Genomic DNA, 23031 nt, shown 5'->3' with positions numbered 1-23031 from the left:
TGCTGTGAAGTAGTTCATGAAGGAAGAAACAGCAGGAGCTACATTTTCCCTTTCAATATTTTTATTTAAGGTTTTATGAAGGAAGGAATGATACTTTACAATAACATAAAAAAGAGAACTTCAAATATGCATATAAATATTCAGTGTAAATGGCACACTGGTATATGCAACAGTAGCTATAACATTAGAAATTACTGGAAATACATAGGTAGTGTGTACAGTTTATTTTGTGTATTGCGCAACGTAATGAGAGCATATTAACATTTGAGCATAGAATAAAATGTATATATTACTAATTATGTAGCAAGGCATGAGAACAAATTGAGAGAGAATTGAAAGTTGAAATGGTAAAATATGTGAAGGAGCAGGAAAATGGGAGAAAAGGGGGTGATCAAAGGGAAATGTGGAATATGCTGTTTAGGGGAAGTTTTTCAAATGGACAATTGGGTAAGGCAGTGTTTCTCAACTCCAGTCCTCATGGACCCCCAACAGGTCATGTTTTCAGGATTTTCCTCAGATGAAACAGCTGTGGTAATTACTAAGGCAGTGAAACTGATCAAATCACCTGTGCAAAATAATGGAAATCCTGAAAACATGACCTGTTGGGGGTCCATGAGGACTGGAGTTGAGAAACACTGGGGTAAGGCAATGTGTAGTAAGCAGTCAGAGTTTACATCTAGAAGGCTTTTCAGGGGTTTCACATCTTGCTAAATTTTGGAATAGTCTGTGAGGACTGCAGAAAGTTTTTCGTTGACCATTGTCTATCTTAAACCGTTTTTGAAAGCAGTGAAGTTAAGGGTTGTAGATTTTCATGCTGCGGCTATTGTCTATACAGTATCTTTACAGCTGCAAAACATATTAATAGCTTATGCTATGGTTTTGCATTCCTCCAGGTTTTTTTGTTCTATAGGGCTTCAGGTGGGTTTTTGGGTATTGGGTTTCTTAGAACTGTGTAAATATTTTAATAAACTCTATTCCAAAGTGGTGTATTTTGGCAAATCCCAAAAGATGTGCTTGGGCAAAACATCTTCTGGACGTCCCCAGTAGCATTTGTAGTGTTGTTGCGGGAGGTGATGAGCTATAGTTTTAGGGACTTGATACTATCTCATTAGGAGCTTATAATTGGTTTCAATAAATTTGATATTGATGGAATAGTGTGCATTGGACTCCAAATATGTTCCCAATCTTCCCTTTCTAAACACACAGCTAGCTTATGCTTCTGTTATCTGAATTGGTATAGTACAGGACTTAAGTGAATGTTGTGTTCTCTGGAGAAGTTTTTTTTTGTTTTAACTATTTGATTTTTTCCCCCAGAAGTTTTTTTTTTTTTTTTTTTTTAATCAAGATCTGATATTGCCTATGGCTATCTAGCAGTTTTCTGGATTACTTTCTGTTGTTGTGTACCTTGGGAGACTAACCTGTAATGTTTGCTTCTGGCAATAGATCCTGCCTTAGGTGCTCACCTTGGCATGTAGTGCAATGTGTGCAGTTAGCCGCAAGGTAATATAAAGGTCCAGGACCGTGGTCCATTTCTATGGTTCCCAGACCCTAAAAACCTTTTTGGGTGTATGCCCATGATGACTGCATAGCATTTAGGCAGAGAATATGGGAGCAATTCACTTTATAGTGGTAACCGCTGCCATTTTGTCTCTGACATTTCTCAGCACAACCATTTTAAATCTGGCAGCTTCTCTCCTATCTATACTGGGATTTAGAAGGATGAGGTGTATAATGCCTCCCGTATGTTGCATTCCTGCCTTTTTTTTTCCACTGAAAATACACAAAGTTTTGTCACGGCCACAGGAACATGGTCAGTGCCTGAGTTATAGCGGCTTCTATAACTGGGTACGCTAACCCCATCCATTCTGCACTTCCTAACTGTGAATACCCCAGTCAAATTTCCCTTATTTAGCAATGGTTGGTCATAGACATAAGGGAGATAGCCTGCCAGTCTACAGGAGATCTAAACCACCACTTAAGGTGATAACTGTTAAGAGTTGGTTCCTGCCAGCTCAGTGGATTGCTTTAAAAAAAAGCCTGGATTCTTACCTAGATACACATAATATACTGGATACTAACATTTATAGGTAAAGTTGATCCAGGAAATATCCGATTGCCTCTCGGGGGATCAGGGAGGCTTTTGTTTCCCCTGCAGGAGCATATTGCATCATGCTTTGCTGGGTTTTTTTGCCTTCCTCTGGATCAGCTGTGGATATAGGATTATAACTTGTGTTTTTTTTTTTTTTTTTTTTTTTTTATGGTTGAACTGGATGGACTTTTGTCTTTTTTTTTTCCAGCCAGTTAACTATGTAACTGTTCTCTTGTCCCAGAGCAATGTCCTATGACACCACTCTCCTGACTGTAACTCCCTCTCCGACATGCACCATGCAGCCCTTATGACAAATAATACCCATAATACCAAAGTGAAAACTGAATGTTAGAAATGTCTGTGAATGTATTATAAAGAAAAAACTGAACTTAAGTATTCAGACCTTTTACTAAGTACTTTGTTGATGCACCTTTGGCAGCAATTACAGCTTCCAGTCTTTTTGGGGATGACGTGACAAACGTTGCAAACCTGGATTTTCTGCCATTCTCCTTTGCATATCCTCCTCAAGCTCAGTCAGGTGGGATGGGGACTGTCAGCTGCCAGCCATTTTCAGGTCTCTATAGAGATGTTTAGTAGGGTTCAGTTCAGACCTCTGGCTGGGCCACTTTTGGACATTCACAGTGTTGTCCTTATGCCACTCCTGTGTTATCTTGGCTGTGTGCTTGGGATTGTTGTCATGTTGGAAGGTGAACCTTCAGCCCAGTCTGAGGTCCTGAGCACTGTGGAACAGGTTTTTATTGAGGATATCTCTGTACTTTGTCCTGACCAGTCTCTGCTGCTGAAAAACACCCCCACAGCATGATGCTGTCACCACTTTACTGTTGGGATGATTTTGGGCAGGTGAGGAGCAGTGCCTGGTTTTCTCTAGATATAACATTTAGAATTAAGGCCAAACAGTTCAATCTTGGTTTCATCAGACCAGAGAATCCTGTTCCTCAGTCTGAGAGTCTTTCAGGTGCTTTTTGCAAACTCCAAGCAGTCCTTCATGTGTTTTGCACGAAGGAGAGGCTTCAGTCTTGCCACTCTGCCAGATTCCAGCCCAGATCGGTGAAGGGCTGCAGTGTTTGTCCTGCTGGAACTTTGTCCCTTCTCCACACAGGATTTCTGGAGCTCAGTCAGAGTGACCAGCAGGTTCTTGGTCACCTCTCTTACTAAGGCCCTTCTCCCCCCAATTTCCCAGTTTGACGGGATGAACAGCTCTTGGATGAGTCCTAGTTTTGCCACAGTTCTTCCATTTGAAAATTATGAAGGCCACTGTGCTCTCAGGAACCTTCAATGCAGCAGCTTTTATTTATTTATTTTTAAGCCTTCCCCAGATCTGTGCCTTGCAATAATCCTGTCTCTGAGCTCTGCAGGTAGTTCCCTTTGACCTCATTGCTTTTGCTCTGATACAGTATGCATTGTCAGCTTTGAAGCCTTTTATAGAGAGGTGTGTGTCTTTCCAAATATTGTCCAATCAATTGAATTTACTGCAGGTGGACTCCAATCAAGATGTAGAAACATCTCGGCAATGATTAAGAGAAATGGGAGGCACCTGAGCTAAATTTCAAGTGTTGGTGCAAAGGGTCTGAATACTGTCAATGTGATATTTAATTTTTTCTATTTTCATACATTTGCAAACATTTCTAAAATTCAGTTTTTACTTTATTTTGGGGTTTGTAGATTAATGAGAAAAAAATGAATTTACACAACTGTTGTATCAGACTTCAAAACTGAAAAAAGTGAAGAGGTCTGAATACTTTATGAATGCACTGTATTTAGAGCGTGTTTCATTGGGTTTGTTATAGATCAACAGCCTCTAAACTGCAGTCCTGGGACCAGATGTGGCCCTTGGCTTGCTTTTATCTGGCACTTGGGGCACTATTCCTCCTACTGGCAGCATCAGTGAGGCACTATTCTTTGCATTGATACCAAAAATGGGGCACTATTCCTTTGAATGCAAACTAATGATGGGGCATTGTTTATGCTCACTGTAGCCAGAGCATTTTCTACTCCCATAGGTCACAGTCTGGCCCTCCCCTAAATTCTGAAGAACAGTAAACCGACCCCTTGCTTAGAAAGTTTGGAGACCCCTGTTATAGATTACCTGCCTGCCTTTTGAGTTTGAGGCATGGAATATTGTGGGGAGCATTCAGTAGCTCACACCCAGAATGGAACCTTCAGGTTGTCATGATAGTGAGTAATTTAAGTTATTTGAGGTTGGCTATATTGGAAGTTCTAAGATGAGTTTGGGGAGATCTGTTGTCTCTTTTGTAATTCAAGAAAATGCTTATATGGCAAGAATGTGTTTTTTTTTTTTTTTTTTTAAAGAGCGAATAATGGTATAGGTATTGGTGTGGGGAGGACAGGGCAATTTGTATCGCCTTATGCCCAGGACATGTAATTCTGGGCATCGGGCAGATACCTTTTTACAACCTTTAGCCCTGTTGTGGGCAAGCAGCAGGGCTCACCTGTCAGGTGATAGCATTCGGACGGCAGTGCTGCCGCTTGATTGCTTTCATGCAGTCCACTATGGTGCCAGCCTCTGCCCCCCCCCCCCCCGCATGTGAACCTCCTCCCCCCGCTCGCTAAGTCTCCCAGGCTCCGCTTGCCCATCTGCGTGCCCGGGACTGGCTCAGTGTGCACCTGCGGCTAGAGGGGAGGGAGAAAAATGAACACGTCTGCTCCCCTCCCCTTCTTGTCCTGACCTGGAAGTGACATTATGACGTCACTTCCAGGTCCCCGTTCACAGATTTCCCGGCCATTGAGGCCGGGAAAGAACGTATTGCAGTGTGATGTATACTGCATTACATACAGGGGAGACATGCAGGGTCTTTTAGACCCTGTAAGTCTCATTAAAGAGAACCTGTCACCAGGGTGGATTTGATTTAAATCAAACTGATTTAAATCACGATTTAAATCACTAGTCAGTAAGGCTTGATTTAAATCATAGTTTTCTACATAAAGACTAATTCTTGCTGGTATAATTTTAATATGCAAGTAGATGAAGATTTTTAGAATAACAACTTTTCATATTCGTTTTTTTATCCCCAGTTTAATAGGTTAATCATTCATATTTGAAAAGTACAACTTTTCTGTTGTACTTAGGAAGGAGAAAAATAATCATTACCTTAATAACAAATTAAATAGATTTATTTAACTGAAACAATAACATTACAGCATATGTTATTTGCTTAAACAAACATCCATGTTAGTTAACTAACTTGGCTAAACAGAATATATATATTTTAAGAAACGTTGACTGTCAGCCCCTTCCCCCTCACACTTAGTTTCACTTTCTTCTTGTGCAGATCTATTCCACTCCAAGCAATCAGAAAAATATTGTTTCTATACTATTCACTGAACTTCTTGAAACTTAGCACTGAAGGGGTTGATTCTGTATTCATAGGTTTGTAGAAGTTAGGATTAAGACCTTTTTCTTCACTCTGTTCATGTTATAACATTTTTGCTGTGAAGAAGAGGCATGTGATCTCCGCTGAGTCAAATTCAGTTTTGAGAACTGCAAAAGTAAACCAAGCATCTGTGATAGTATCTTGTAGGCAAAAAACTGCCCAATAATCTTACAAAAACCTCTGGAAGAGCATGGCATTGTGAATGGATTAATGGAATTTATTTACCAAAAAAATGAAACATATACAGCCTTATTCTACATAATTAAAAAACTAATCTTTATTTCATGATGGAATAACCTTTGGATGGTAATATATTTTCCTCGAAAAGCATTTTATTAAAAAAAATCTGATTTAAATTAAAAAAATCCGATTTAAATAAAAATGTTTTGTTTTTTTTTAAATCATTGATTTTTATCCACCCTGCCTGTCGCCAAAAAAATCATCACATAGGAGACTTTTTGACCCCTATGTAATGAAAAAAGTTAAGTAAATAAAAGAATATTTTTTTAATAGTAAAAAAATCAAAGTTGCACTCAAGCACATAACATCCCCATGTATACGCACATACAAAAGCACTCACTGGGGTGCCTACGCATTAAAATGTTCATTGCGATACATGTTACACATCGCCATGCATGCCAGAATGAGTGCAATAATTCTAGCACCTACGAAGACCTCTTCCATAACACTATACTAATAAACTATAAGGGGTTTAAAAGCGTCTCCTATAGAAAATATAGGGTACTGAAGTTTGTTGCAAATTTAAGGTTTAACATGTTGGATATCTATTTACTCGGTGGAACTTCATCTTTTATATTTTACCAAAAAATAAATTAATTTTAGGACACAAAAAAAGCAATAAAATTACCCTAAGTGTATTTTTTACTGAAATTTTGCATTTCCTAGACCTTTGCGGTAATGTCGTCTGAAAAATTGGAGCTACCACTATTTTATTCTCTAGGGTCTTTTGCCTTCAGAAAAATAAATGTTTGGGGGTATTGTGTAATCTTCAAGCCTAAAATGATTTTTTAAACGTGTGCAAGAATCGCAAAAATGGCTCTGGTAGCGAAAGGGATAAGCCTCACAATTATCTTTCATGACGAGCATCCAATCGGTGCTCATTACACTGTAAGGTCTCTCTCCTCCCTGCTAGTCCCTGAGTTTGACGCTGGAGACAGGCAGGGAGGGAAGGGGGAGATAAACAGCGTAATGTTAAAAAAAATTAAACATTTAAGTTGCCATAGAGCCCCTTTTTGATTTTAAAAGTCCCAGACATTCCTACCAGCACCTCAGATTTAAATCTGGTTTTGGTTAAAATTGATTTTTTTTTTTTTTTTTTAATCTGGACAAGTACATTGTAATGCGAGACAAGCAGATTTAGTCCCTGGACAAGTATTTTTTTTCAAAGATTTTCACACTCCTGAATAGAATAATTTTAATAGAGCTGTCATTTTCACTGCTCCAATACCACCTAATCAATGTATGTGATATATGTTCCATGATTCTAGGAGAGATTTGTGGTGTTGAGATGGCGAATAGGCATCCACTGAAAATAGGTTATCAATGTTTTGTTTGGTGTGTGGATCTAATTGGATATCTAGTCTTTGATTTCAAGATATTGACATGGAGGCCTGAAATGTTTCTGAACTACAGTCAGGTCCATAAATATTGGGACATCGACACAATTCTAACATTGTAGGCTCTATACACCACCACAATGGATTTGTAATGAAAGGAACAAGATGTGCTTTAACCCTTTGAGGACCATAAGATTACGGAACGCCAAAAGAATCAATTTTTTGTTTTTAAAGTTCATACACTTCAGTTGCTGTAACTTAAGCCATTTCATGAAATAATTGGCAAAAAGCTAGATCCATTTGTTGTTAAGAACTAATATTTTGACTCAAACCAAACAAAAAAAAGTATTTTAAGTTCTTAATCAGATGATACAGGCAATTAAAAACATAGGACAAATACATCCCTTGGTCCTCAAAGGGTTAACTGCAGACTGTCAGCTTTAATTTGAGGGTATTTACATCCAAATCAGGTGAACGGTGTAGGAATTACAACCGTTTGCATATGTGCCTCCCACTTGTTAAGGGACCAAAAGTAATGGGACAATTGGCTTCTCAGCTGTTCCATGGATGGCCAGTTGTGTGTTATTCCCTCATTATCCCAATTACAATGAGCAAATAAAAGGTCCAGAGTTTATTTCAAGTGTGCTTTTTGCATTTGGAATCTGTTGCTGTCAACTCTCAAGATGAGATCCAAAGAGCTGTCACTATCAGTGAAGCAAGCCATCATTAGGCTGAAAAAACAAAACAAAAACCCATCAGAGAGATAGCAAAAACATTAGGCGTGACCAAAACAACTGTTTGTAGCATTCTTAAAAAGAAGGAACGCCCCGGTGAGCTCAACAAAACCAAGAGACCCGGAAGACCACGGAAAACAACTGTGGTGGATGACCGAAGAATTCTTTCCCTGGTGAAGAAAACACCCTTCACAACAGTTGGCCAGATCAAGAACACTCTCCACGAGGTAGGTGTATGTGTGTCAAAGTCAACAATCAAGAGAAGACTTCACCAGAGTGAATACAGAGGATTCACCACAAGATGTAAACCATTGGTGAGCCTCAAAAATAGGAAGGCTAGATTAGAGTTTGCCAAACGACATCTAAAAAAGCCTTCACAGGTCTGGAACAACATCCTATGGACAGATGAGACCAAGATCAACTTGTACCAGAGTGATGGAAGAGAAGAGTATGGAGAAGGAAAGGAACTGCTCATGGTCCTAAGCATACCACCTCATCAGTGAAGCATGGTGGTGGTAGTGTCATGGCGTGGGCATGTATGGCTGCCAATGGAACTGGTTCTCTTGTATTTATTGATGATGTGACTGCTGACAAAAGCAGCAGGATGAATTCTGAAGTGTTTCAGGCAATATTATCTGCTCATATTCAGCCAAATGCTTCAGAACTCATTGGACGCCGCTTCACAGTGCAGATGGACAATGACCCAAAGCATACTGCAAAAGCAACCAAAGTGTTTTAAGGGAAAGAAGTGGAATGTTATGCAATGGCCAAGTCAATCACCTGACCTGAATCCGATTGAGCATGCATTTCACTTGCTGAAGACAAAACTGAAGGGAAAATGCCCCAAGAACAAGCAGGAACTGAAGACAGTTGCAGTAGAGGCCTGCCAGAGCATCCCCAGGGATGAAACCCAGCGTCTGGTGATGTCCATGCGTTCTAGACTTCAGGCTGTAATTGACTGCAAAGGCTTTGCAACCAAGTATTAAAAAGTGAAAGTTTGATTTATGATGATTGTTCTGTCCCATTACTTTTGGTCCCTTAACAAGTGGGAGGCACATATGCAAACTGTTGTAATTCCTACACCGTTCACCTTATTTGGATGTAAATACCCTCAAACTAAAGCTGTCAGTTTGCAGTTAAAGCACATCTTGTTTGTTTCATTTCAAATCCATTGTGGTGGTGTATAGAGCCAGAAATGTTAGAATTGTGTCGATGTCCCAATATTTATGGACCTGACAGTATGTGATAATATCAAAAATAGGTTAGGGAGACATATTGCTTTTGTGATAAATAAAAGTGCATCATCTGTACAGTATAGTTATGAACAACTAATTCTAGGCCAGAGATATTTGAAGATTCTCTCGTTAGGTGGGTTAAGGCATTCAGCATCTGGTATAAAGTAGAGATGGGAATACCTTGCCTAGTTTCACATTTGTTTGGAAAGGAAGTGGATCTGTATGCCGCATACTGTATACAGGTTGTGGGAGATAAGTACAATGATTTGTAATCTTTTCAGGAAGCTGGGACTGACGCCCCATTTCTTGAGAACATAAGGGACATGGCTAGCGTACAATATGCAGTAGCATAAAATTGCAGCAATTTTCCCCTTGGCTTTGGTGATGCTATCCAAAATTTGACAAAAATGTAAACTGCCTAGTTGCTGAGCACAATTACTGAACCACTAGATCAGCAGAGATAAAGGATTTACAATGGCCACAGTGTGGACGGTGATCAGGCAAGGAAATAATGCACTGCCCTTTGCCCACAGGTTTGTGTCTGGGATATCAGAGTAACTGATTGATTTTTCAAACAATATTAATTTCTTAAGGTCAGCATAAAACAAGCAAACATTGCTGATTTTAGGCAATTTAAATTTGCTTATTTGGGAAGATATCTCTTCTGAGACCATCCTTGGGCTTAGACCATCTTTTGGTGATCATATTTTACTAAAAAGAAATGTGTTCCATAACATGTTCTGATATTGTTGTATTGTTTTTATTGAAGAAGCTTGTATATACAATGTTTAATAGTGATTCTCATTGTAGGGAATGCGGGTTAGCATGCACAAGCGCTTGTTATGGACATGCATCTAGCAGCTGTACTAAAAATGTTGTGATTATATGCATTGTTTCCTGTGCTCCGCCACCTCTAGTCATGGGAGCAATGCAGGCTAACAGGTCAGCAGAGTAAATTGCTTCCATAAATTATAGTCCACATAAATTTACACTTAAATTATATTATAAATTAAATTATTATAGGCCACATAAATAAAACACTTCACATATTCAACGTATTGTTTTGGTGAACATTTTTCTGTATTGAGCTTCAAGAAGAACTTTAGTAGCATGTGCCTTGTGCACCTAGCCCCTGATTTAAAGGGTAACTCCACTTTTATGGAAACAAATTAGCAAATTTATTTATGTGTGTGTGTGTGTGTGTGTGTGTATATATATATATATATATATATATATAGCGTTTACAATTGCGATTCAAGTCATATTGTAATTTTATGTTCTTAAAAATTACTTTTCCCTTTGTCTGCAGTGCTGTAATTTTCTGTAAAATGCAATGCAGTATGGCTACCTTGAGGTGATTGGCTCACTGATTTTGCCAGAAGTCTGCACTAAGATACAAGTTAGATTTTTGGCATCCCCTGCAACAAAAATGTAACTTTTGGGGAGATACTCCCTTTGGGAAATTACATCTGAAGGGATGCAGACCCTGAAATTTTCCTCATTGGTGCCCTGCAGGTGCAGCAGCTGATTTATAATTATAAAACCACCGCCATTAGAGTCACTCTGCACATGGACACAGACAAACAAACATCTACTTCTTCAGAATAAAAAAGGTAGAAATCTGCAACAAAGTTTGTTAAAATCTGTTCAATGTACATAGATCATCCAGAGGGGAATGTTTGTTTTTTTTTCTCAACAAAAGTTGTTACTTTTTTACATCGTTGCTAATAGTCCTCATCTAGTGGTGTTGACTGGTGCCTTGTAGATATCTGAGATATCCAATATCCTTGTAGATATCAGGAGACTTTTATAAAACATCTGTGTACAAATTTACATGATGATTGTAATATATTTGTATTTTTGTTCTTGATTACTTAATTTGTTGAAATAGCATTTAGATTATTGTCTCGCATTTGTGATGCCAAACCATGTCAAGAGGTAAAACAGATAAAGCAGCAAAGAACAAAAGCAAAATAAATTGTAACTTATAATTTTGCCTTCTGTTTTGTAGGAAAATCATCAGCGTGTCAGCATATTTTTTGATTATGCTCGACGTGGGAAAAACACTGCCTGGTCTTACTTTCTACCAATGCTGAATCGTCAGGACTTGTTCACAGTTCATATGGTAAAACAGATCAAAACAAAAATTTTACAAACATTTTGAGCTTGCATTATTGATTTTTGATCCTTTCATTTTCTGCTGCTTTTGATTTTGATAACTATACCAAAAATAATATGAACAGTGATTTAATTTAGAAAGTGTAGAATGAATCATTTGGAAGCTATCCAGTGAGAACTAGTTTATCACACTGTATATGTACAATTCACATTTGAGATGGCTTGTGAAGTTTAAAACCCCAGCCACACATGAGGGAAATAGAAGTGAATTGGTCTATACTATTCACTATGTCACATCTTTCAACACTCGACCAATTAACACAGCAGCCACTTAAATGGCCGTACTGTACAGGCAGGCTGAGGAGCTAATTACAACATAGAGCAGATATTGTTATCTGCTCTTTGCTATACACTGTTTTGTTAGGTCCTATTGCAGCCAGTGTTTATATTTGTGAATTTTGCTTTCTTAAAATGAAGGCTGCAGTGTGAAGCATGTGGTCTGTTATCATTGTCTTAGTAGTAATCCTGCTGATGAAAGGAACCACATGTTCAGATATTTGATGTATGTGCTTGGCTGAGAAAACAATGGGGCAAAGCTACTAATGTAGCACAAATCTGCACATGGTAAATCCAACCCTAAAAGTGATTTATCCAAAAAAGATAAAAGGAGAAATGTGGGACTCCTAAAAAATAAAAAAAAAAGTTTGTTCTCACTTCTATGGCTGCAGCATCGCTGTGATGCTGCAGCTGTCCCTGATGGCTCTAACCCGAGAACTAAGCTATCACATGACTGCTGATTGTTCAGTTCTTGGTCCACTCTGAGTAGTTACTGTTGGCCAACACTGTCTGCTTTGCTTTGCCGTTCCAGTGCTCAATAAAGCACCAGGCTGAAGAGGGGGCAGGAACGGGAGGCTGAGATAGCTGCCGGTAAGACATCTGGGTGTATCCCGATGACATTGTCGCAATCCTTCCACAGCCTGGATCAGCTCTGTGCAGCAGTCTTTAGCCCAATGTCAGCTGATTCTGGGTCAAAGTAATTCATTCGTATGATCCAGAAGAGAAATATGACCGAAAAGCTTTGGTCATACAACTTTTTTAAATGTTTTTTTTTTTTATTTTAATTACCTGAATGCATATTGATATTAGTCTGTAAACTCTGTACATGTGCTGGCAGTAAAAATACTACGAGGAGAGAACAGTGAGCAGAAGAATGATGTCACTGGTGTGCTACTGCTTCCTTTACCAACCAATAGGCAGCCTTGACTATGTTTTGACCAATCTTGTCTTACAAGCTAACAAAGTTATGGATCAGGTGGTTCTTTCTGGCAGAACGGGCAGGATCACAAAATAGTTCAACAGAAATAGAAAACTTTTTAGCAAATACAAATTTTCCAATGTATGTCTCTACATACCCATTTCAATGGTGCTCAAGTGTTTTAAATATATAAATCAAAGGTGGAACCCTACTTCTACCTTAATCTGTCAGTGAAGGAAATGATGGCAATGAAATATGCTGCACACACGAGGACTAAATAAATTGTTTTATTAATTCACTTAAGTATATACACATCTGTTGTGATTTCATTATCCCTCTGATGTTTTATCACTACATAAGTTTTATTATTCAGAAATGTATTTTGATGTATTGCAGTCTATTCCTCAGTAACCATGGCTGGAGGAGAAATGTAACCTGTTGTATCTATGAGTTAAAAATAAAAATCTGTTCTTTCAGGCTGCACGTATAATTGCTAAATTGGCTGCTTGGGGGAAAGAACTGATGGAAGGCAGTGATTTGAATTACTATTTCAACTGGATTAAAACTCAGCTGAGTTCCCAGGTAATTTTTCTGTCCTTTTATTGACATTTGCAGATTGCTTAGTGTAAACATGACAAAATTATAACCCTTTTATATGGCTAAGGACTTGTGTAGAAAGTCTTCTGAATTTCTTTCTTTGCCGTACAAGTCAGTGGTGAATAAAGAAGCAGCCGAAAATCTTTGTAAAGCAACTACAAAACAGCATGAAGCAACTATTAAGCTAATAATCAGCACCTCAGAAGCAAGTCAAAATTTGGTCATAGTAATTAACACAAAAGTTAAAGCAACACAAACGTATACTGCACTCAACTTGCTTCTAAATGTGAAGCCTTTGTACACAAATCCTTAGTCTACTTTTAATGATTGACAATTTTTGTTACAGTAAAAACTACTGCATTAAAAATGATTCCACATTGAAGAGATAATGGGGAAAAAAACTCAAATTCTTCTCTCCAAGTGGCAGTGCATGCTAATTGTGGTTATGTGCACTTAATGTTAACATGTGGCCAGGCTAGTAATTTAAAATGTTTTTTTTTTTTTAAATAAATACATTATTTATATGTAGGAACTATGAAGTTGACATACAGAGACCACATTTACAATCTGGTTAGGTTATATTTTTGTAGATGAAAAACGTCTGTCTACATAAAGCCTGCGTATCACCCCCTAAGGTAGTTGGCAATGCAGAGTTTCTCAACGTTTCTTTAAATAGGACCACTTATTGGGAGTGGAAAAGACCAGGACAGTATCTGAGAAGCCATATTCATCACTGCTTGAAAAGTTTTGAAAGTTATTAATGAGAAAGTAGTCAAGGGAGGTAAGGGTAGGAAAACCAGAGAAAGAAATGGAATGAAGATGTAGAGGAAGGTATCTTTTATCCCAGCCCCTCTTACAGGGATGGTCTTGTGATTCTATCTTAGGGAGGTTTACTAAAACCTGCACACTCAGAATCTGGTGCAGCTGTGCACGGTAGCCAATCAGCTTGTTCGATTCATGTAACTTCAGCTTGTTCGATTAAGCTTTGGCAATAAAACCTAGAAGCTGATTGGTTTCTATGCAGAGCTGCAACAGATTTTGCACTCTCCAGTTTTTATAACTGATCCCCAATGTGTATAAGGGTTTCATATTCTGGTGTAGATGAGAACTCATTCCAGTAAAACCAAGCCTTCCATAATTTGTCATGGGTGACTCCTTTTGAGGCTATGTCATCTTCCATGTGTTCAGTTGTTCACATGGTGATGGAAGAAGTCTGGGGTTGTTTTCATGGTTTTCATTGTTTTATAGTTTCAGGATGCAGTTTCCATCTGCATTATTCCGCTTTGGGAGGATGGATCTCTTCTAAGCTTTTCTGGGAATGGTAATATGGTGCACTTAAAAGAAGGCTGGGACATCTGGTAGGGGGAAATCTGTAAATTGTTTCAAAATACTGCATACTTCTTTACAAAATGGATGTAGGGAAAGGCAAGACCAAAAATTGTGCAGATTATTTCCTGGGATAATGCCGCATCTCCAGCATGAGGCAGCTACTGTTGGGTACCTGTGGGGAAAGTTTGTGGTGTCCTGTACTATTATGTTAAGATCTTGAATCCAGACTCTTGGCATTTTGTACAAACTGATGCTTTTTGTGCTTAGTAGATTATCCTGTTTGTAGGTCCTTCTCATTTTTCTTTGTAAGGAGGGATGGAGGAGTCGGGTGGTGAGTTTAGTAGGTTATACATAACAGAGATTGTGTTCCTAAGAGGTTCCTGTTAACATTCTTGTTTAAATCGTGAAGGGGTCTAGCAACGTAATTAGCAAGTGGTACAGACTGGAAAAAGTGGGATAATTGTGCCTTTTCCAGGGGTCTTCCACTCCTGGAGGGAAGGATGAACCTGCCAGCATTTTTTTATACATATGGCACACACGTAGTACCTATGGTAGGCTTAGATTTAACTGAGACAGGAATGTTTTTAGGCACCATGGTAGTGCCTTCGGTGGGATGTTCATGAAGACCTGTTTTACTACGATCCATTGTTTTGTGTAGCTATGATGGCAGCAGTCTTTTACTCTGGTAAGATGTCAGGCTTCTTGGTAAAGGGAAATGTCTGGTATTGATAATACCCCCTGAAACTTTACAAAGTCTAAGAGTGGGCTAATTCTTCGCTTTTCCAATATAGGGCCATTAAGGAAATGGAGATACATTTAAAGTATTTAACCTGTTGGGCTGTGTGCAGCCTCTGGCCTTTTGTATGTCTTGGAATGTGCCTACAGTCAAATCTCCTGTTTTGCATGTTCTCACTCACCCTTGCATCCATGTGACAGTCAATTTAATAATTAAAAAAAAAAAGGATAACGTTGGAACGCACCAAAAATAACCATACATGTGAAGACCCAGGAACTCAGAATACAGATATTTCAGGTGGTTTTATAGCCATAATTGGGAACACATAATTACACAGTTGAGTACTATACTCAATTCTTTCTTTTATTTCACCTTAACAATCACATACAGGACTGTGTTATAAGAGATATATAAACAAGTAAGGTAGTTTAACTATAGCATCTCAGAACTGAAAGATTAGTTTTAGTTGGTCTGACCCTCCAGAACAAATAGAAGCAATAGTCAAGATGAAGATGAATTACAAAGAAGGACTTCTATTATTTTTACATTTTTTCTTTATTTTCTGCTTCAGAAATTACGAGGAAGTGGAACTGCCATGGAAACAGGAACGGTCTCTCCAAGTGATGTAAGTGTTCTGCAGAGGGGAAAAAAAAAATCCTATGGTATGATGGTGAATCAAAAGTGAGCGTACCGTTACTTGACATTGGGCTTTCAGCATGCTACTTATGGTATAGCTTAGTCTTTTTTAGCTGCGGCTTTTTTATTCATTATAATATTCTTAAAAAATTCAATCTGTTTTGCATCTCATTTGTGATCCACCAACTGTTCCTTGTTGCTCTTATTTCATATAATATTTATAGATAGACAGAGTCCAAACCAAGTTCTGAAATATTTATGTATGGCTTTATAAATGAAGATCACAAGCTCTGGAGATAGCAGACGACAAATTTTACAGTGGTGATTGTTGAGGCATCAGGAGTGAAAAGGATTCTTTGCTAGCAAGATCAAGAAGCTGAAGATTAGTATAAAACTAGTATGTAAAATTAAACTGTTATTAGATTTCTGTTTGCAGTTTCATTTAAGTAGATCCTTGTTTTAGTTTGTAGTCTGTGAACATGTGATTTTTTTTTTTTTTTTTTTCTTTTAACCCAAACTATTTTTATTAATAACACAGAGCAGGATTGATAGGACAATGTGTAATGTGTACTGTAGTAGGCATAGAAAACATGATACAGAGTAGAAGAACATGTCTTCTTAACAAATCAGTGATTATCCTGTCAATACTAGCAGTATCCAAACCTACGAACATCAGGTGGATATATCTGCGATAATAGAATTCAGCTAAATAAGTGTCATAAATCTTGCAGCTATCATAAAATAGAAAATATAGCAAGAAACATACAATAGAAAAATAAAAATAGAAAAACAACCCTTACACCCTGTTCCAAATTATTATGCAAATTATATTTTTCTCATTTACCTAAATAATTGATGTAAATAACAGTCAGCATAATTCTCATGTTATCAACTATTAAGAGTACAATTCACATTTTATTGAACAAACCTCCTAATGATAACATTATTTTTTTAAAACCTAAAAAAACTTACAATGCACTGTTCCAAAATATTACACACAGTAAGTTTCAAAACACCCTATAGGTTGTAAAGAACTGAAAATTGTCATTTGTTGTGTTTGCAGCATATTTACTGAAATCAAAAGCTATTTCAATCAAACTTTTAATAACATTTTAACTTTTTAAACATTTTAACAGGTCACGTTACATTTTAACATAGGACCCCTTATTTGATAGCAGCTTCACAAGTCTTGCATCCATTTAACATGTGAGTTTTTGGACAGTTTCTGCTTGAATTTGTTTGCAAGATGTCAGAATAGCCCCCCAGAGCTGCTCTTTGAAGGTAAACTGCCTCCCACCCTCAGATCTTTTGCTTGAGGATGCTCCAAAGGTTCTCAATAGGATTGAGGTCAGGGGAAGATGGAGGCCACACCATGACTTTCTCTCCTTTTATCCCCATAGCAGCCATTGATGCAGAGGTATTCCTTGCAGCATGAGATGGTGCATTGTCATGCATGAAGATGATTTTATTACGGAAAGCATAGTTCTTCCTTCTGTACCAGGGAAGAAAGTGGTCAGTCATAAACTCCACATACTTTGCAGAGGTCATCTTTACACCTTCGGGGACCCCAAAGGGGCCGACCAGCTCTGTTCCCATGATTTCGTCCCATAACATGACTCCACCACCGCCTTGCTGACGTCGCAGCCTTGTTGGAACAGGGTGGCCATCCACCAACCATCCACTACTCCATCCATCTGGACCATCCAGGGTTGCACAGCACTCCACAGTGAACAGGACTGTTTGAAAATTAGTCTTCATGTATTTTTATGCCCAGTGCAGCCGTTTCTGCTTGAGAGCATTGGTTAGTGGTGGCCGAATAGAATATTTATGCACAGTTGCAAAACTCTGGAGGACTCTACACCTTGATGTCCGTTGGACTCCAGAGGCACTAGCAGCTTCAAATATCTGTTTGCTGCTATGTAATGGTATTTTAGCAGCTGCTGTCTTGATCCGATGCATCTGCCTTTATCTGCACGAACCCATCTGTGCTCTGAATCAGCCACAAATCTCTTAATAGTGCGATAATCACGCTTAAGTTTTTGTGAAATATCTAATGTTTTCATACCTCGTCCAAGGCATTGAACTATTTCACTCTTTTCGGCAGCAGAGAGATCCTTTTTCTTCCCCATATTGCTTGAAAATGGTGCTCTGCTTAATAATGTGGAACACCCTCCTTTAGTAGTTTTTCCTTAAATTGGGCTTACCTGCCAATCTAATTATCACAGGTGTCCGAGATTGTTTTCAGTGATCAAAAGAGCCCTGAGACACAATGCCATCCATGAGTTAAACTGAAAAACAAAATATTTAATCTTTGTGACACTTAAATAGAATTTGCATAATAATTTGGAACAGGATGTATATCTATTACATTTGGAGAAGCCTGTCCTATACTAATTGCAGTGGAGCGAAGTCTGGTATATCTAACCAGCCTTGCCATACTAGCTCAAACTCACAAAGTGCATTGTGATGACGATAAGTGAGTTGTTCTCTTAGGAATAAGGAATTAACATATTCTATCCATTGTATATGGGTCGGAGAGGTAGAAGTCAGTCATTCAATACCTGGCTATAAGCTTCCTAAAAATGTATAATAAACCCCTGGTTGATACCATTCATTCTCAAAGTAGTTCTAAAGGGTCAAGGTTTTTTTTACCTTCATGCATTCCATGCATGAAAGTAAAAAAACTTCTCTGAGCAGCCCCCTGCCCCCCTCCCCTCCCCCCCCTCAAATGGTGTTTTTTAAAATTTTTTTGGGAGTGGGGTGGGGGTGCTGAAGTTTATCAGTTTAGGTTTAGAAAAAAGATAGCAGTCTGAGGTTTGGTTATACTTGAGCAGAAGCGTTGTGTCGCCTTTAGAGAATGTTTACACTCCAGTTTTCAATCTCAAGGGACATGTTTGATAAGTTGAAGGATATATTTGGTTGACGTGGAAAGAATATCAAATTTACCACCAATTCTGTTAGTAATAATGTTTTAATAAACATTTTCCAAGTTAAACAATGTTTCCAATTTAAACACTCCTGTCCCTAGCAGGTAATAAAGATAAAGTCTTCAGTGAATTTTTATTATTCAATTTACTGATGTGCATCCACATTTTAATTAGTCTTCAAAATCTGTATGTAATGGACATCTGTCATTGAAATGGCAAGCCTTGAATTTGACCCTGCAATTTCTTCATATAATAGCACCAAGCTGGCACTCATTACTTTTAAAAGAGGTTTATCTATTTATTTAACAGGCTCTCTCTCCCTTTTCATGAAGCTTTTGTTTTGAAAGGTTGTAAAAGGAATATGTTCCCTCTGCAGCGGGGGAAAGCTGACCTTGTGTGCTTCTGCTAAGTATTTCTCTGTAATGATACATACTTTAGGTTTATTTTAAAAAAAACCACTGTGCTAAAGCATCATAAAAGGATTTTTTCTTATCAGAATTTCTTGGGTTGTATTGAACATTCCATTCCTATTTAGGTAACCAGTGCTGGCTTTTAATTGTACTTCTCACCACTGATCAATTGAGATTGCCTGCATTCATTAGCAGGGTATTTTCTGCTGTGGTGAATGTTCCTACCTTGGCTCGGTTACATTGTGTGTTTTAATTTGTTTATTTATATTTACATTTTCTTGTAATTTTTTAAACTGTTAGTTTTCTTCTATAGCTTTGCGTATTTTTTTAGATAAAGACCTGTAGCTTAGTGTAGAGTATAATATAATAATGTTCAATTGTATGCCATAATGTACATCTTTTTCTTCTGTCATAAGCTGTTGAACAATGAATGGATATAAATGTTTTTTTCAGTATATTTTCACTATGGCTTTGATGGGCTGAGAAATTACGCTTAAACACCTGTTTGCAAGTTACCAAACTCAGTCCCCCCTTCCCGCCCCCCATTTAAGTTACATTTCTGCTGTCTGATATCCTAGTGGTTTTCCATTGCCATCAGGTATCAGGTACAATGGCAAAAAGTAAGTGAACCCCTTGGAATTAACTTGTTTTCTGCAGTAGTTTGCCATAAAATGTAATCTGATCCTTATGTGAGTCACAACAATAGACAAACACAATCCCTGGAATTCATAAAGACTGATGCAACCAGATTTTGCGAAAGTGTCTCTTATGCATTCTAAAAGTGGTGAAGAATGTGCCAAATTAACATAGCATAAACCTTTTCAATAATCTACATACACACATAACCTCACCCGCAGTCTCAAACTGCTAATATACTGTCCATAATAAAGTCCCAAATTCAAAATTAAAAGTCCAAAAAAATAAAATATACAAAAATAAAAAATAAAAAAATAAAAATTAAAATAAAAAAAATTAAAATAAAAAATTATAGTCCTCGCTCTCCAATCTTGAAACTGTGAAAATGTCCAAATCTTCCCTTCAATCCAAAAGAACCTCCAAAAAATAAACTAGATATAGTGCATTATCTTTTATAAAAATTAGAAGTGATATCATGCAACCACACTGGTGATATACATATACTAATAAATAGGCATCACACATGTGAGGTGAAAATCAACACACCACTTCCTTAGTGGCCCTGTGAAACAACCACTGCAATACGTGAAATGCCACAAATACACAATAAGTGATCAGTGAGAAATTGTGCCAAAAAATAGGTGCCACCACTCTGCATATAGGATAATATACAATTACCCTCTTTCTGCTTTCAAAGCACTCTGAAATTCCAAATTAACATACCTGTCTAGAACTTAAATTTTGCTCATGCTTCCCCACTTGCACGAGAGACAACTTTTCTCTCTATACGTCAAGAGTTGTACTTAATTAGCTCCACTTTTACATTTGGCGCATTCAATGCAACACAATGTAAGTGTTATTGAACAAACTTATTAAACATTCACAATATAAGTGAACTCATAGACTAATTACTTCACCGAAAACTAATTGGAGTCAGTAGTTTGCATACCTGGAGTCCAGTTAGTAAAGTGAATTGGAAGTATAGCATACAGCTACTTTTGATAAGACACTCAAACATTTTAAGATTGCTGTGCATAAGAAACATCAACTGTTGTGAACCATACCTCACAAAAAGGAGCTCTCTGAAGATGTACAATTATGAGTAGTTGATCTGCATAAGGCTGGAAAGGGATACAAAGCAATCTCCAAAGGTTTAGGCATCCATCAGTCGACAGACAAATTGTCTATAAATGAAGACCACTTTGTTCTGTGGCTACTCTTTCTATAAGTGGGTACTCAGCTAAGATGTCTTCCAAGGCACAAAGCAGAATCCTCAATGAGGTAAAGAACCCATGAGTAACAGCTAAAAGTTTGAAGACATCACTGGAACTGGCAAACATCCCTGTTAATGAGTCTACCATACGTAAGTCTATAAGCAGGCAGGGTGTACATGGCAGAGCACCGCAGAGAAAGCCGCTGCTCTCATTAAAAAAAAAAATTAAAAAATCGCTGCTTGCTTGAAGTTAGCCAAAGAGCACCTTGGTAAACTCCAGTGCTACTGGAAAAATGTTTGTGGACTAATGAAACAAAATTTGAATTGTTCGGGAAGATTACTCATCACTATGTATGGCGCAAGAAAGGCACAACTTGCCAACATCAAAACAACATCCCTTCCTTTCATAAGTGACTACTAATGTAGTTCTCTCCTGTTGCAACCATAATAAAATACTCTTTTGTCCCCCCCCACTAATTCCTATCATTTTTACATTTTTAGAGCTCGCAGTATGTGCAGTGTGTCGCAGGATGCCTTCAACTGATGCTTAGGGTTAATGAGTACCGTTTTGCGTGGGTGGAAGCAGATGGTGTCAACTGGTAAGGCTCCTTATTGAGCGTAATAATAAATGCAAAGGAGCATCTTAAAGACAATTGCTGTCACCATGGATTTGACTACATCTTGGAAATATGATTAATATGATTATTGAAAGATCCGGAACTCGACAGTGTACAGGAGAGAGCTGGCTTATATAAAGGTTAAAGTTCTATGGAGTAGGTGTAATGTAGGTAAAGTATTCTTAACGAATATTCAGGGTAGTGCAGATTATATATCTATCTATATATGCGCACACAGCGTGTGTGTATGTGTATATATATATATATATATATATATATAGATTCAAGGAGACAGGCAGTTACTCTAGTAAAGCTGGACAGGGCCATAGAAGGTCCTTAACCTATCAGCAGAACCAGTATCTTCTCCTGACTTCATGAGGATGGCCTGAGGGCCCGATGTCCTCTAGTGGGCCCTGTGCTCACTGCCCGACACCATAGAGCTCGATTTGGCATTTGCCATTGACCACCAGAATTGGCAGATCTGCCACTAGTGCTCTGTGCAGGTTCACCCTGACATGGGTGACAGACGTGACAGACGTAAAAGGGTCTGGAGAAGCCATGGAAAAAGTTATGCTGCCTGCAAGATCGTTCAGCGTGACCATTTTGGTGGTGGGTCAGTGATAGTCTGGGAAACATATCTATGGAGGGACGCACAGACCTCTACAGGCTAGACAATTGCACCCTGACTGCCATTAGGTATCGGGATGAAGTCCTTGTACCCATTGTCAGACCCTATGCTGGTGCAGTTGGTCCTGGGTTCCCCCTGGTGCACCACAATGCCCGGCACCATGTGGAGGGAGTATGCAGGCAATTCCTGGAGGATGAAGGAATTTATACCATTGAATGTCCCCCATGCTCGCCTGACCTAAATCCAATAGAACACCTCTGGGATATCATGTTTTGGTCCATCCAACACCGCCAGGTTGCACCTCAGACTGACAGGAGATCAGTGATGTCCTGGTCCAGATCAGGGTGGAAATACCCCAGGACACCATCTGTCGTCTCATTAGGAGCATGCCCTGACGGTGTCAGGCATGCATACAAGCACGTGGGGGCCATACAAACTACTGAGTACCTTTTTTAAAATTTCAGCAAAATTGACTAGTCTGCTGCATAATTTTTTCACTTTGATTTTTGGGGGGGTCTTTGAATTCAGTTCTCTGTAGGTTGATCATTTTCATTTCCATCAAACGATGATGGGGCATCCTTAAATTCCTGACACATTTCGCAGTCCATATCAGTATAGATATCCAGCATGAGCTTTTTTTCTCCATTGAGATCTGATTTGTTTTCAAAGTGTTCTTTTAATTTTTTTGAGCATTGTCTATAATGTGTGTGTGTGTCTGTGTATGTATGTATTTATATGTATGTATATGTGTGTATATATATATATATATATTACAGTGAAGGAAATAAGTATTTGATCCCCTGCTGATTTTGAATGTTTGCCCACTCACAAAGAAATGATCAGTCTAAAAATCGAATGGTAGGTGTATTGTAACACTGAGA

The 23031-nt window shown here is 38.3% G+C and overlaps 1 protein-coding gene across 6 annotated transcripts in view; it reads left to right on the top strand.

Moving 5' to 3' along the window:
* Positions 1-23031, top strand: part of ATP6V1H (ATPase H+ transporting V1 subunit H) — a 159008-nt gene that overhangs the window by 54903 nt on the left and 81074 nt on the right. For all 6 annotated transcript variants that reach the window (XM_089678430.1, XM_089678431.1, XM_089678432.1 and 3 more), the window contains 4 exons: positions 11060-11173; positions 12899-13003; positions 15655-15708; positions 21407-21504. In XM_089678430.1, the coding sequence (XP_089534556.1) occupies positions 11060-11173; positions 12899-13003; positions 15655-15708; positions 21407-21504 (371 nt within the window). The remainder of the gene's footprint in view (positions 1-11059; positions 11174-12898; positions 13004-15654; positions 15709-21406; positions 21505-23031) is intronic.

This window comes from Staurois parvus, unplaced genomic scaffold (assembly GCF_062004578.1).
Source record: "Staurois parvus isolate SC_StPar_1 unplaced genomic scaffold, SC_StPar_1.0 ptg000205l, whole genome shotgun sequence".
Taxonomy (NCBI): domain Eukaryota; kingdom Metazoa; phylum Chordata; class Amphibia; order Anura; family Ranidae; genus Staurois; species Staurois parvus.
Note: the sequence above shows the minus strand (reverse complement) of the source record. Positions and strands in the feature narration are given on the sequence as shown.